Raw genomic sequence first — 14,017 nt, 5'->3', positions numbered from 1 at the left:
TTTGTAGGGATAGCATTCTTTAGCATTCTTTATTTTGAAAGGGCATGATTGTTTGCTAGTATGTCTGAGTATTGATGTCTTTATTTCAAATGATAGACTATTGCCCTGAATCATTCATATCATAATATTCATACCTTGAGAAGATTACATGATAAACATGCTAGGTGGAATTCAACATAAAAAATTCTATTTTTATCATTCACCTACTCGAGGACGAGCATAAATTAAGATTGGGAATGCTGATACGTCTCCAACGTATCTATAAATTTTTATTGTTTCATGCTATTATATTATCAATCATGTATGCTTTATATGCAAATTTATATCGTTTTTGGGAACTAACCTATTAACCTAGTGCCGAGTGCTAGTTTCTGTTTTGCCTATTTTATTGTTTCGTAGAAAAACCATACCAAACGAAGTCCAAACGCGATGAAACTTTACGGTGATTTTTTTGGACCAAATGGGACCCTAAAAGCTTCAGGAGGAGGCCAGAAGATATACGACTGGGCCACAAGCTCACACAGGTTCCCTAAAATCTAGAAACCACCAGAGCGAGACCCGAAACAATTATTCCACAGCAGCAAGCCTCTATTGTTCCACAATCCCATCTGGAGGCCTCCGCGGGTAGTCTGCCGGAGGGGGAATTGATCACGGAGGGCTTCTACATTAACCTTGCCGCACCCCTGATGATGTGTGAGTAGTTCCCCACAGACCTATGGGTCCATAGTGATTAGCTAGATGGATTTCTCTCTCTCTCTCTCTCTCTCTGTTGTTGGTCTTCAATACAAAGTTATCCATGGAGTTCTATCCAATGTAATATTCTTTTGTGGTGTGTTTGTTGGGATCCGATGAATTGTGGGTTTATGATCAGATTATTCATTGAAAGTAATTGAGTTATATTCTGAACTTTATTATTTTTGATTGGTATAGCTATGTGATGCTTCCCGATCTATGGGTTTTCTTGGCCAATTTGATGATTACATCTTCAGTGGGAGTGGTGCATAGTAGTCGGTTCAATCTTGCGGTGTCCTCACCTGAGAAGGGGCAGCGAGGCACATATTTGTATTGTTGCTGTTAAACGAAGGGGCTCAATCATATTGATTGGTCTTATTTTGTCTACATTATGTCATCATACTTCATGCATTACTCTGTTTGTCATGAACTTAGTACCTAGAGAGGCAAGCATAGAAGCGCTCTCAAAGTGGAGTAATAGTAGTAGATGCATTAAGTTTAACGGTCTACTTGTCACAGACGTAATTCCTATGTATTGATCATGCCATCAATAACATCATAACTATGCACTTTTCTATCAATTGCCCAATAGTAATTTGTCTACCCACCGTATGTTATGTTCTTGAGAGAGATGCCTCTAGTGAAAACTATGGCCGTTGGGTCCATTAACCATATTTACTAAAACCCTAAAAAGCTCGCTGCTATTTATTTCCTTTTGCAATTTATATATATATATATATATATATATCACTATCAGAATTAATCCTTGCAATTAACGAGTACAAAGGGATTGATAACCCTCTTGCTCGCATTGGAAGCAAGTATTTTGTTTGTGTGTGTAGGTACTGTCAACCTTTGTCGGTGTGAATCTCTATTGGTTCAATAACCTTGGTTCTCTAGTGAGGTAAATACTATCCGCTACTATATTGCTTCTCCCTTCCTCTTCAGGAAAAAAACAAACGCAGCTCACAAGTAGCAGGGGACCGGAGGAGAAGTAGGTTGCTCAAGTCCCAAGGCCATGCAGATGAGCCCTCCCCCCGGCCAGAGAAATAATGTTTTGGGCGATAATCCCAAGGCCATGCAGGGAAACCCCATGCATGTCCACATGAACAGTACACAAGGGGGCTATCCGGGGCAGCTAGCATCTGTACAGAATGGCAACAAGAGCCAGCCTGGGAATGACACACAACTAGGGTAGTATAAAAAGTTGAAAGGCATGGAACCAAGGGAGAATGGTCAGAGCTCGGATAGGGAGTCAACAGGGGAGGATGCAATAGGAGATAAGAGAAGGGCGATGGATATGGATTTGGAAGTTGAAGAAGGAAGTAAAAAAGCAGAAGATGGAGAGTGGAGGGGCTAAATCTGATGAGGTGAAGGCGGGGCTGCTAGGACAAGTCTGCGAGCACCAATGAACATCATCGCCTGGAACTGTCGAGGGCTGGGGAACGGACCGGCAGTTCATGGTCTTCTGGAACTCCAGAAGTAGTACCCCCGATGTGTTTGTTTCTCTCTGAGATGAAATTGAGTAAAAATAAGGTGAAAAAGCTTCAGCACATTTAGTTTTCAAATCTTGTGAAGGGAAAAGTGGAGGTCTAGTTATGTTATGGAAGATGGAGTTGAACTTGAGTTTGCGATGGTTAGGTCGTATGCACATTGATGTTATGATAACTGAAGAAGATGGCTTCAAATGGAGACTCACTGTAATCTATGGCGAGCCTAGGACCGACTAGAAGGAGGAAACGTGGAGGCTGCTCCTCACTCTTCATCATCAAGAAAAGCTGCCTTGTTTTTGCATTGGTGTTTTCAACAAAAATCTCTATAGTTCAAGAAGCAAGGAGGGCTACCTAGATCACAAAAGTTTATGCAACGTTTCCGTGATGCTTTAAATTCTTGTAATCTGAATGATCTTGGTTTTGAGGGAGATACCTTCACATGGCACAATAATAATTATCGTATTGGTGGTTGTACCCATGAGCGACTCGATCGAGCGATGGCAAATGTTGATTGGTGCACCCGTTTTCCTAGATACAAAGTTGTAAATGGTTGTCCCGAGCACTCAGACCATAGACCAGTCATCTTGGCGGTCCATGGTGCACATAAGAAACCGAGGCCACGCCCACACAACATGAACCAAAGGTTCGAGACCAAATGGCTTCTTGAAGATGATTGTGAGAGTCTAGTTGTGGATGCTTGGACCAAGGCAGGAGGTGATGTGGGATTTGGTGGCTCAACATATCAGGTCGGTGTCTAGGGAGAGCTGGATGTATGGAGCAGAGAAGTCCTATGTGACCTGCAGAAACGCATAAAAATGCTTCGAGGCGAGTTAGAATAGTGTAGGCGGGACAACCTCTCGGAATCATCTATCTGAAAGGAACATGTGACATGTTTCAAGCTGGGTAGATTAGAAGAACAACTAGATATTTTCTAGAAGCGACACATACACATTACATGGTTAGTAAAAGGAGATAGAAATACAAATTACTTCCACAAGTCTGCTTTTGAATGGGAAAGAAGGAACCGGATTGAGAAACTCAAGGGTGATGATGGAGTGGAGGTGCAGGGCGCAGAGGGCTTGAAGGTCCTTATTACTAACCACTTCTTTCCTTTTTACCCCCCATGGTAGGTGCCAATATGAGGCATGTTTTCAAGGTCATGGCACCTCGGGTGACACCACAAATGAATAAACTTCTATGCAAAGAGTACACCTCTGTGGAAGTGGAAAGCACTTAATGATATGGGATACGTAAAGGCCCGGGGGGTGGGTGGTATGCTAGCAGTGTTCAACAAGAGGTTTTGGAACACGGTAAGTGATGTTGTGGTGCACGGAGTCTTGCATGTGTTGGGAGGCGGCAGTATACCAGAGGGATGGAATGAAACAATTGCAGTGCTCATCACGAAGGTTCAAAACCTAGATCGAACAAAAGATCTTCACCCTATTAGCCTCTGCAACATGTGTACAAGCTCATGTCCAAGGTCATTGAAAACCGACTGAAACTAATTTTGGATGAGATAATCTCGGCAAACCAGAGTGCCTTTGTACCCGGACGTTTGATATCAGATAACACCATCCTTGCCTATGAAATGACACACTTCATGAAAAGGAAGCGAAAAGGAAAAGATGTGTACATGGAACTCAAGTTGGGTATGAGAAAATCACACAATCGCGTTGAGTGGTCTTTTTTGGAGGGGATAATGAGACAAATGGGTTTTGTGGGGGAATTTGTGCAGGTAGTTAAGAATTGTGTATTGTCGGTGTACAAAAGTAGGGGTCCTATTTGTACCCCTTTACTTGTGCGCGGGCAGTTGCAGCCACGAGCCGATGGCCACGCTTGGCGGGGCAGAGGAAGCAAAGACACAAGACGAACAGAGCAACGCCAAGACCAGAAACACAAAGAGCAGAGGGGCGAGGTGAACTCCCCCGGCAAGGCCCTTGCCGGGGCGGCCTCCACAGCCCCGACAAGAACCTTGCCGGGGCAACTTGCCCAACACCAGCAGAGCTGCCACCCTTGAGCCTAAGAGTTCCGACGCCATCACCCACATTGGAACCAAGGCTCGGGAGGCGCCTCCATGGTGGCATGCAAATCTTTGTGAAGACCAAGAACATACAATACTAGATGAGAACCAGAAGACGGAGACCCCCGGCAAAACCCTTGTCGAGGACACCTACGAGACCCCGGCAAGGCCCTTGCCGGGGACATCTGCGGGGCCGCAGTCCGACCCGCTCCTGCTGAGGCTCCTTCTCCTCGCCAGAGCTAGCCCGCCACAGGACGCGCTGCCTCCCCGCGGCCGGGGGGTCGTTCACCTTGACCTCCTCTTCGGACGACTCGTCGCCCGCGTCTTCAACAAGGGGGCCTTGGCGCCGGCGCCGCTGGCCTCCCCGGCAGACTCCACACACTCGGCGAGCTCCTTCTCCTCTGCGGCCGCGTCGGCCTCGTCCTCCACGGCGCCAGCGCTGCCAGCCTCCCTGGTGAGCGCCGCCTCCGCCGCCCTGGCGGCCATGTAGTCCAGCTCCACCTTGGTGGTGTCTTGGATGAGCAGCGGCTCGTCGCGGACATAGCTCTCTGACAAAGTGTCGAAGAACTCCTGCACCCTCTCCGCTGGCGGCTCGGCCCAGGCCGGGTCAAGTCCATGTGCATTGAAGTCCGGCATCATGGCGATGATAGCGGACTGGCGAGAGTTGTTGCTCAGCGGGACCACTCCCACCGGCAACCCAAACAGGGGCCCCCTGACGGCCTTGCCAGCCTTCGCGGCCCTGCCGGTCCGCTCAGCTCTGCTGTCGCCGTCCACGTCGAGCTGAAAGCGCCTTTGACAGAAATGGGCGTGCCCCATCACCATGAAGTTGTGCTTCAGGCCAAGGCGGAGCCTCATGATGTCGGCCGCGTTCCTGAAATCCCAGGCCGGCCTCCCTTTGTTGTGCAGCGGGGCGATTCTGCGACGGATGAAGTCGATCCCAATCATCTCAAGGGTGAGCCCGGCCGTGGTGAGGCGATGGATCCTGGTGGTGGCGACCATGAGCTTCTCGTCGTTGGCGTCGAGGTCGCTCCAATCCTTGCGGCGGGTCGGCGGGCTCTGACGAACCCGGCAGAACTCCTGCGGGTCCTTCTCCTCGATCCAGCACCACCGGCTCCACCATTCCTCCCACCTCTCCTTCTGATCAACCTCCGGATACGTGCCCTTTTCCTGGGTCCTCGGGATCCAGGTGATGCAGCCGGAGATGGCGCCCCCTGGCTGGAGGCGAGGGGAGAAGTAGTGGCGGAAGAGCGCCGTGCTAGGGAGCACCCCGGCAAAGCCCTTGCAGAGATGGGCAAAGAAAGCCATGCACGCCACGGCATTCGGCGTAAGACCCAGAAGATGGAAGCCGTAGGTGTGCATGACGTCGTTGAAGAAGTCAGAGAAAGGGGGCAGAGCCCGCAAGAGAAGAAATCGACGAAGAAGGGGTGCCGAGTTGGGCCGGCCTTGGCGAAATCGGCGGGGACGACGCGCGTGGCAGGGTGCCCCGTCGTCTTCCTCCCCCATAGGGGCTAGAAGTAGTTCCTGAGGTGGACCGCATCAACCGTCGAAGGGAAGTAGGTGAGTTGCGTCCGCCGAACCGCTAACTTGCTCTCCAGCGCCTCCTTCTCCCCGGCGTCCTTGGCCGCTCCCTTGCCCTTGCTGGTTTTGGGTGCCATGGCGGCTGGGAGAGGGCGAAGGATCAAGAGCAATGGGGGCGCAGCGGCAGCAAGTAGAGGCGAGAGCTTCGAATCTTTCGCCGGAGGAAGAAAAGGGGAAAGACGGTTCCGAGATTGGAAGAGGCGTAGAGGGTAAATGAGCAGCGCGCCTGCGGTTTTTCCTTTTTATGGGGAAGGCACAGGCCGCCTCTTTACCATTTACCATGATGTGACGCATGAGTGCAGCAACCGCCCCACGCATGACCCCCACGTCACGCACGACCCCCACGTCGCGCATTCAACGCGGGTCATGGGGAAGCGCAACTGGCGAGGGAGTTACTGCGGCAAAACTCCGCCACGCGCGCGCCCGCGCACCGTTCTGGGCTTGGACCAACAAATGCTCTGCGCTCATGTGTGGCCCAGGCCCGGGGGCTCCTGTCGGTGTACAAAAGTAGGGGTCCTATTTGTACCCCTTTACTTGTGCGCGGGCAGTTGCAGCCACGAGCCGATGGCCACGCTTGGCGGGGCAGAGGAAGCAAAGACACAACACGAACAGAGCAAACGCCAAGACCAGAAACACAAAAAGCAGAGGGGCAAGGTGAACTCCCCCGGCAAGGCCCTTGCCGGGGCGGCCTCCACAGCCCCGGCAAGAACCTTGCCGGGGCAACTTGCCCAACACCAGCAGAGCTGCCACCCTTGAGCCTATGAGTTCCGACGCCATAACCCACATTGGAACCAAGGCTCGGGAGGCGCCTCCATGGTGGCATGCAAATCTTTGTGAAGACCAAGAACATGCAATACTAGATGAGAACCAGAAGACGGAGACCCCCGGCAAAAGCCTTGCCGGGGACGCCTACGAGACCCCGGCAAGGCCCTTGCCGGGGACATCTGCGGGGCCGTGGTCCAACCCGCTCCTACCGAGGCTCCACCGCCACTCCCACACAGCTGCCAGCCCACCAACTAGGCAGGCACCTGTGTGGCGACGTACGGCTTCTAGGCCAACTCAGCAAGCACCTGCGTGGTGGCATGCAGATCTTCGTGAAGACTCTGCCATCGCACCAACTCAGCAGCCAGCCAGCCAGCGTGGCACTACACGCCTCCTCAGCTCGGACGCGCATCGAAGCCAGGCGAGGCGGCGACAGCTGGGACGAGCTTCCTCGCCGTCCCAGATAAAGCAAGAAGGGCACGTCGTTAGCGCATTAAATGCGTTTGCCCTACGGTGCCAGGAGATAGACTCGACTACTGTATAAACTTTTCACCTCCTGTGTGCCACTGTGGCAGCCCCTTTATCTATAAAGGGAGGTCTGCGGCGTACTGGGAGGGGATTCAGACTTTTTGGACCCTACACGCTTTGTAGCCAGTCCAAGAACACCAGAGAAACATAAACCAGCAGGAGTAGGGTATTACACATCACTTGCGGCCCGAACCTGGATAATCCCCCTACGTTGATCTTCTAATCCCGCTCTTTCCACAGCTCCGCGCCCGCCAACCGTAGCAAAAGGGATTCTTCATGATCCCGTAGGTGTCGTTTCCCCCGACATGTATCCACCATCTCTTATCAATTCAATGTAAATGGTGAGATATCTGATGTGGTTATCCCTGTGAGAGGGCTAAGGCAAGGCGACCCCATTTCTCCTTACCTTTTCCTCTTATGTGCATAAGGTTTTTCAGTTATGCTCAATAAGGCGGATGAAGAAAATCAAATCAGATGGATCAAGCTAGCTCCTACTACCCCATGTGTAAATCACCTCTTGTTTGCGGACGACTCATTGCTGGTTGTTGAAGCTAGTGTACAATCCATCAATGCCATCCTTCAGACTTATGAGGAGAGCTCGGGTCAAGTGATAAATCGAGAGAAGTCTTTAGTTATGTTTAGTGCTAATGCAAGCTAGAGTTTCAAAAATCTAATCCTACAGGAACTCCAGCTTGCATCAGAGGCAAAATATGGAAAGTACACGAGGCTGCCATCTTATGTTGGAAAGCCGAAGAAAGAGTGCTTCTCATATATAAGGGACCTGATAGTTGGGTGGCTCCATGGGGGGCTGACACGTCTCGAACGTATCTATAATTTTTTATTGTTCCATGCTGTTATATTATCAATCTTGAATGTTTTATATTCATTTTATAGCAATTTTATATCATTTCTTGGGCTAACCTATTGACATAGTGGCAAGTGCCAGTTGATGTTTTTTGCTTGTTTTTACTTCGCGGAATATCCCTACCAAACCGAGTCCAAATGCAGCAAAACTTTTTGAAGATTTTTTGGACCAGAAGATAACTTGGGATCCAAGGAAGCACCTAGGGGGAGGCCCGGGGGCCCACAAGACACCAGGGAGCGCCAGAGGCCCCTAGCGCACCCTGATTGGTTGTGGGGCCCACGGGGGTCTCCTCCACTGCCTCTCAGCTCTATAAATACCGAAACATTCCAGAAACCCTAGGGGAGTAAAAAAATCAATCTAGTTGGGATTTTTTTTTGCAACTAGATCTAGAACAACCCATCACAGCCTCCACTGCCTCTCAGCAGTGTAGGGCGGTGGGTAGACAAATTACTGTTGGGAGTTTTTTTGCAACTAGATCGAACCCATCACAAGGGTTAGGCCAACATGATCATAATTATTTGTTCTTCTATCAATTTCCCAAGAGTAATTTGTCTACCCACCGTGTGCTATTTTCTCAAGAGAAGCCACTAGTGAAATCTACGGCCCGGGGTCTATCTTTTATCATATTTGCCTCCCGATCTATCTTTTGCCATATTTGTTTTTAGATCTATATATCCAAAAACCCAAAAATACCTTGCTGCACTTTTTCTTTATTTATTTCATTCCATGGTTTATCGAGATCTATTTACCCAAACTACCACAAATCAATCTATCTTTTTACCGTGGAGGGATTGACAACCCCTCTTACGCGTCGGGTTGCAAGAATTTGTTCTTTGTGTGCAGGTACTGTTTACATAGTGTTGCTTGGTTCTCCTACTGGATTGATACCTTGGTTTCACAACTGAGGGAAATACCTACCGTAGTTGTACTGCATCATCCCTTCATCTTTGGGGAAATACCGATGCAGTTTCAAGCCGCATCAGGGGCTCAATCAGTGTCTTCCCATGGCAGGCAAGGAAAACTATGTCAATGTTGTTGCTAAGGCGATCTCAACGTATGCCATGGCCTGCTTGAACCTTACCAAAACCCTGTGTAATGAGATCAGTCAGCTCATTTGTCATTATTGGTGGAACCAATAGAGCCATGGAAACAAAGTGCATTGGGTAGGATGCAAAAAAAGAAGCTTTCGATTAAGGAAGGAGGGCTGGGATTCCGTGATTTACACTCTTTAAATATGGCAATGTTGGCAAATCAAGGATGGCAGCTAATCCAAAACCCCGAGTCCTTGTGTGCGCAAGTACTTTGGACAAAATACTTCCCCGATGGCGATGTCCTTCAAGCTGACCGAAGAGTGGTATGAGCTATGTATGGAGAAGCATTTTGAAGGGGTTGGAAGTCTTGAAAGTTGGCTTAATATGGAGGATTGGGGATGACTCGAAGGTGAGAATATGGGATGACCCATGGATCCCTCGTGGCGACACTCGCATGCCATCGTCTCATCAAGGGAGAGCATCCTGACCCGCATGTTGGAGCTGATCGACCGTAGTACCGGGAGGTGGGATGATGAACTGGTGAGAAACTATTTTCAGTCGGATGATGTGCAGGTCATTTTGAGTATTCCAATATGTGAGCAGCCAATGGATTTTTTTTGTCTTGGAACTATGACACCAAAGGGGTTTTCTCAGTGAAATCTACGTGCAAGGTACACATCAATATGATAAAAAAATGAAGCCACAAAGCAGATTGGGGAGGGGTCTGAACCTAATGTGCAAGCTTTTGAACTTTTCGAATCAATCTGGAAGGTTGACTGCCCCCTAGAGTGCACGACTTCGCTTGGAGGCTTGCTCAGAATAGCCACCCAATGTACATGAACATGAGCAAACAAGGTGTTGAGCTAGATACGAGATGTGCAGTCTGCGGACGTTTGTTCAAGGATGGTGGCCACCTGTTTTCCAATTGCAAGCTCGTCATACAAAGATGGAGGGCGTTGCTTCTTGAGGAGGAGCGGAGCCAACTCTCTATGCTCAATTCGGTGAAAGAAGTTGTTCAGGCAATCGTGAAATACCCAGATGATAAGAAACTCCCAATCATCGCCTTGCTCTAGCTTTGGTGGACAGACTGAAACCGTGGTAGAGAGAGGGGGCAAAGTGTTGAAGAGTTTCAGTTCTCCGTTAGGCACCATGTCAACAGTGAAAGAATTTCTTGAGCTCAAAGGGAGTGAAGCTAGCCAGGGATCAATGCGAGTGGGTTCCATCGCCCAAGGACATAACAAAGGTCAACGTGGATGGCGCTTTCGATACGAGGACTGGGCACTGAGGATGGGGATGATCTGTAGGAATACTTCTTCAGATATTTAGCTTGACACAGCGGGGTCAGTGGATCATACGACGAGCGCGCTGCATGCCGAAACTCTGGCCCTACTAGAAGTTGTAAACTTGGCAGATCAGCTCGGAATTGGCAAGGCACACTTTGAAACAGAAAGCCTCACGCTCAAGCAGGCCATTAGGTCTAGCTCCTTTGACCTCAGCCCACTTAGTCATCTGTTCAGAGAGATCGAGTTTAAAATGCTTGCGTAGTTCATTCTAGCTGAGATTTCTCATGTTTCTCGAGATTGTAACAAGCCAGCGCGTGCTGGCGGCGTTGGATGCAGGGCTAGATCATGTTTCTTGTGGAGTTTGATATGATGACTACCTGTTTTTTCTTTCGAGAGGTGATGACTATTTTGTCGATGTAACCCGTGATGTAAGGCGCGATTCTGCTCTTTTTGTTTCGACACAGTATAAACGCGAGCGCTCATATACACGCGCATACACTCACCCCTATGAACGCACACACACATCCTACCCCTATGAGTACCTTCAAAAGACTGAGCCGGCATATCATCTTGAAATTTATGAAGTCATCGTAGGCACCTCGTCGTCGACGGGAACATCTCCTCCCACTGAATGCGCGTCACCGGAAATCCTGAAATAAATATAGGAATAAATGCGAGCACAGAATTTGAACCCTGGTGGGCTGTGGATACCACAGTCCCTCTAAGCATCCAACCACAGGTTGGTTCACTCAATCGTAAAGGGAACACAAGTGTTTCTTGTAAAATTACCAAAAAAAAAGTGTTTCATTGCTACATGTAAAGGGAACACAAGTGTTTCTTGTAAAATTACCGGAAAAAAAGTGTTTCATTGCTACATGTACGATGAAATTCATCCGAAGTTGTGTATGATAAGACTGATCTAGGCTTGTGGGCCACATCAGATAGAACCAAGCCCCTCTCTTGTCCTATAGAATCGAATGAGAAAAGATCGTATGTAAGGGACGCGGAGGAATTGATCCCGAGCTCATATGCTCCCGCATGAACAGTAAAATCGAAAAAAATCCAAAAATTTCCAAATTTTTTTGGGAGAAACATTGACAAAAGTTCTAAGTGCCTGCAAAAATTCGTCGTGAAATCACATTCCTAAAAGGCATGGCAAAAAAAACAAAAACAGTACTCTGAAAAAGCTACTTTCAAAAGCATTTTGAAGCACTGAATTTGTTTTTTTTTTGCCACGCCTTACAGGAATGTGATTTCATGATGAATTTTTGCAGGCACTTAGAACTTTTGTCAATGTTTCTCTTTAAAAAATTAGATTTTTTTGATTTTTTTAAAAAAATTTCGATTTTACTGTTCATGCAGGAGCATATGAGCTCGGGATCAAAAGATGACTTTCGGTATGTAAGGCCATTCCGTTCATGTAAAAGAAGAAGAAAGTATTCCATGGAGCCTCGAATCCTGTGATTTGTCCATCGGAGCCGCCTCCACAACCATTTTGGAAGGTAGCCGACGCACGCCCACGCCGCCGACGTTGATACGATACGATACCCCACCTCGCTTGTCGGCATCTCCCTCCTTCCCCACCTAATCTCGCGGGCGGCCACACAAGAGCTACCCCCTCCCCACCTTCCCCACCCCCATCCCCACCTGAGGCCGCCGAGCAGCCCAATTCCCCTGGAGGGAAAATTTTACCTAGGCACGCCGTGCCGATGAGCTGAGGCGTGGCCGCGCCCTCCCCCCCTGGCTACGGCGCCAATAAGCCCCCGACGCGGCGGCGGAGGCGGGGCATGCGGCGACGTGGACGCCGCGCTCTGCGACGACCTGCTGCAGGAGGTGTTCCGCCTGCTCCCGCCCGCCGCCGGGCCGGCCGTCTCCCTCGTCTCCCGCCGCTGGGTCGCGCTCCTCCGAGCCTCCACGTCCCGCCTCACCCTCCGCCTGCCGCCGGCCTTCACCGGAGCATCGGCCTCCGCGGCTGCGGGTCCTCTGGCTGACCTGCTCTCGCGCTACCCGTATCTATCCGCGCTGGCCGTCGTCTCCGCGTCCTCGGCCGCCGCTCACGACGCCGACGCGCTCCTGCTCGCGGTGTCCGCCTCGCCGTCGGCCACCAGGCTCACAGCGCTGCGGTTCTCGGTCGGTTCGCCCGTCTCGCCCGCTGCGCTGCGCGACGTCTCCGTCACCCTCTCCGGCCTCACCTCGCTCCACCTCACCGCCGTCAGCCCCCTGTCGTTCCGTTGGCTCGCGTGCTTGCCCTGCCTCAAATCCTTTGCCTTTGTCAACTCCGCCGTTGCTGCCGTTGACTCTGCCGGTTCCAGCTCCGATGAAGACTCCGGCGGCGAGGGCGACGCCGTAGGGGCGTTGCCTCTGGAGAGGCTGTCGCTGTGCGGCATCCGCTCCGGCGACCACGGGCTCAGGTGGCTATGGCAGCGCTGTGTGAGCCTACGGTGGCTGCAGCTGCGCGCTTGCGACGGCATCGGAGAAGGCACCTCCTCGGCTGCCTTCTCAGGATGCCTAGCCGGCCTGCTCGAGCTTGAGCTCCGCGCTTGCCGAACCGTCGCCGACCGCGTCCTCCTCATCGCCGCTGACCGGTGCTGTGCTCTCAAGTCTCTCCTGGTGTATGACGGCGGCAGCAGGGAGGCCCTCCTCCAGTTCATCCGTCGGCGCGGCGCCGCACTGCACACCTTGGACCTCCGCCTGCCTCTCGACCTGCACAACGACCACCTCCTTGCAATCGGCGCAGAGCAAGGCCACGACACCCGGGGCAGTCTTGCCGTGCTTCGCCTTCAAAGCTGTGTCCTCGTCACGGGGGACGGGCTTCGTTCTCTCGCGCGCACGGCCATTGGGGCGGGCATCAAAGATGTCGCCCTGGTGAGCTGCGATGTAGTTGAACGGGAGCCTGGGCTGCTCACGTTCCTCAGCCAGAGCATGCGTCACCTCCGCCGGCTTGATCTGTCTTACAACGAGACCCTGAAGGACAAGGAGATTGGAGCCATGCTATCGTCTTGCCGGAATCTGATTGACATCAGGTTTAGGGGTTGCCGCGGCATTACCGGTGAATCTTTACTCTCGCTGCTTAGGCACTGTGGGCAGACAGTGGAGGTCGTGGACATCTCCCGCTGCCCTGCCATTAAAGTGGCCAGTGTCGAACTCTTTGCACAGCGAGCCACCCGTTTGAATCATTTGGTCATCGAGGTGAGCTCGGTGTCGGAGGAACTGAAGGCGATTGCACGGACGAAAGGCATGAAGGTTGGCCCATTGCCTTGTGAAGGATCATTCTGACGTATGGTAAATCTTCTTCAGATGAAACTCATCGAAGCTGGAATTTAAGAATCTTATACTGCATGTTCAATAAGGAAAGTGCTTTCCTTGTGTATAATACCCTGGTGGGAATGTGTGTATGTATGTCTTGTTAACTGTGAACTTGTCATGAAAAAGCTCCTCTTGCTGCCTGGCATGTAAATTGAGCAGCAAGAATTGTGCTATTGTACATGTTTCAAGAAATAAAATTGGAATTATTACATGAGTTTCCCTTTATTGTTAGTGAGTAAGGTATAATGATGCAAGAGCTGCATGATTCTTTTTAGATAAAGCTGCAACCAAATAATTTGGTTCCACTACTGCTCTGCAAGTCCTTTTTAAGGTGAGAATTCTGGTATGTGAGTTCGGTGGAGTGGTAAAAACAGATCAGATGCTGAACATGTTTTCAAACTACATTCATACTCGCATTC

At 50.4% G+C, this 14,017-nt stretch overlaps 1 protein-coding gene across 1 annotated transcript; it reads left to right on the top strand.

The window, feature by feature from the left end:
- Positions 1–12,005: 12,005 nt before the first annotated feature.
- Positions 12,006–13,807, top strand: LOC109752647 (uncharacterized; the record flags this gene model as incomplete). The annotated part of the gene is made up of 1 exon (XM_040387880.2): positions 12,006–13,807. A coding segment is annotated over one exon (1,563 nt), but the record flags the coding sequence as incomplete, so codon positions are not given.
- Positions 13,808–14,017: the final 210 nt, after the last annotated feature.

The sequence above is a fragment of the Aegilops tauschii genome, chromosome 4 (genome assembly GCF_002575655.3).
Source record: "Aegilops tauschii subsp. strangulata cultivar AL8/78 chromosome 4, Aet v6.0, whole genome shotgun sequence".
Taxonomy (NCBI): domain Eukaryota; kingdom Viridiplantae; phylum Streptophyta; class Magnoliopsida; order Poales; family Poaceae; genus Aegilops; species Aegilops tauschii.
Note: the sequence above shows the minus strand (reverse complement) of the source record. Positions and strands in the feature narration are given on the sequence as shown.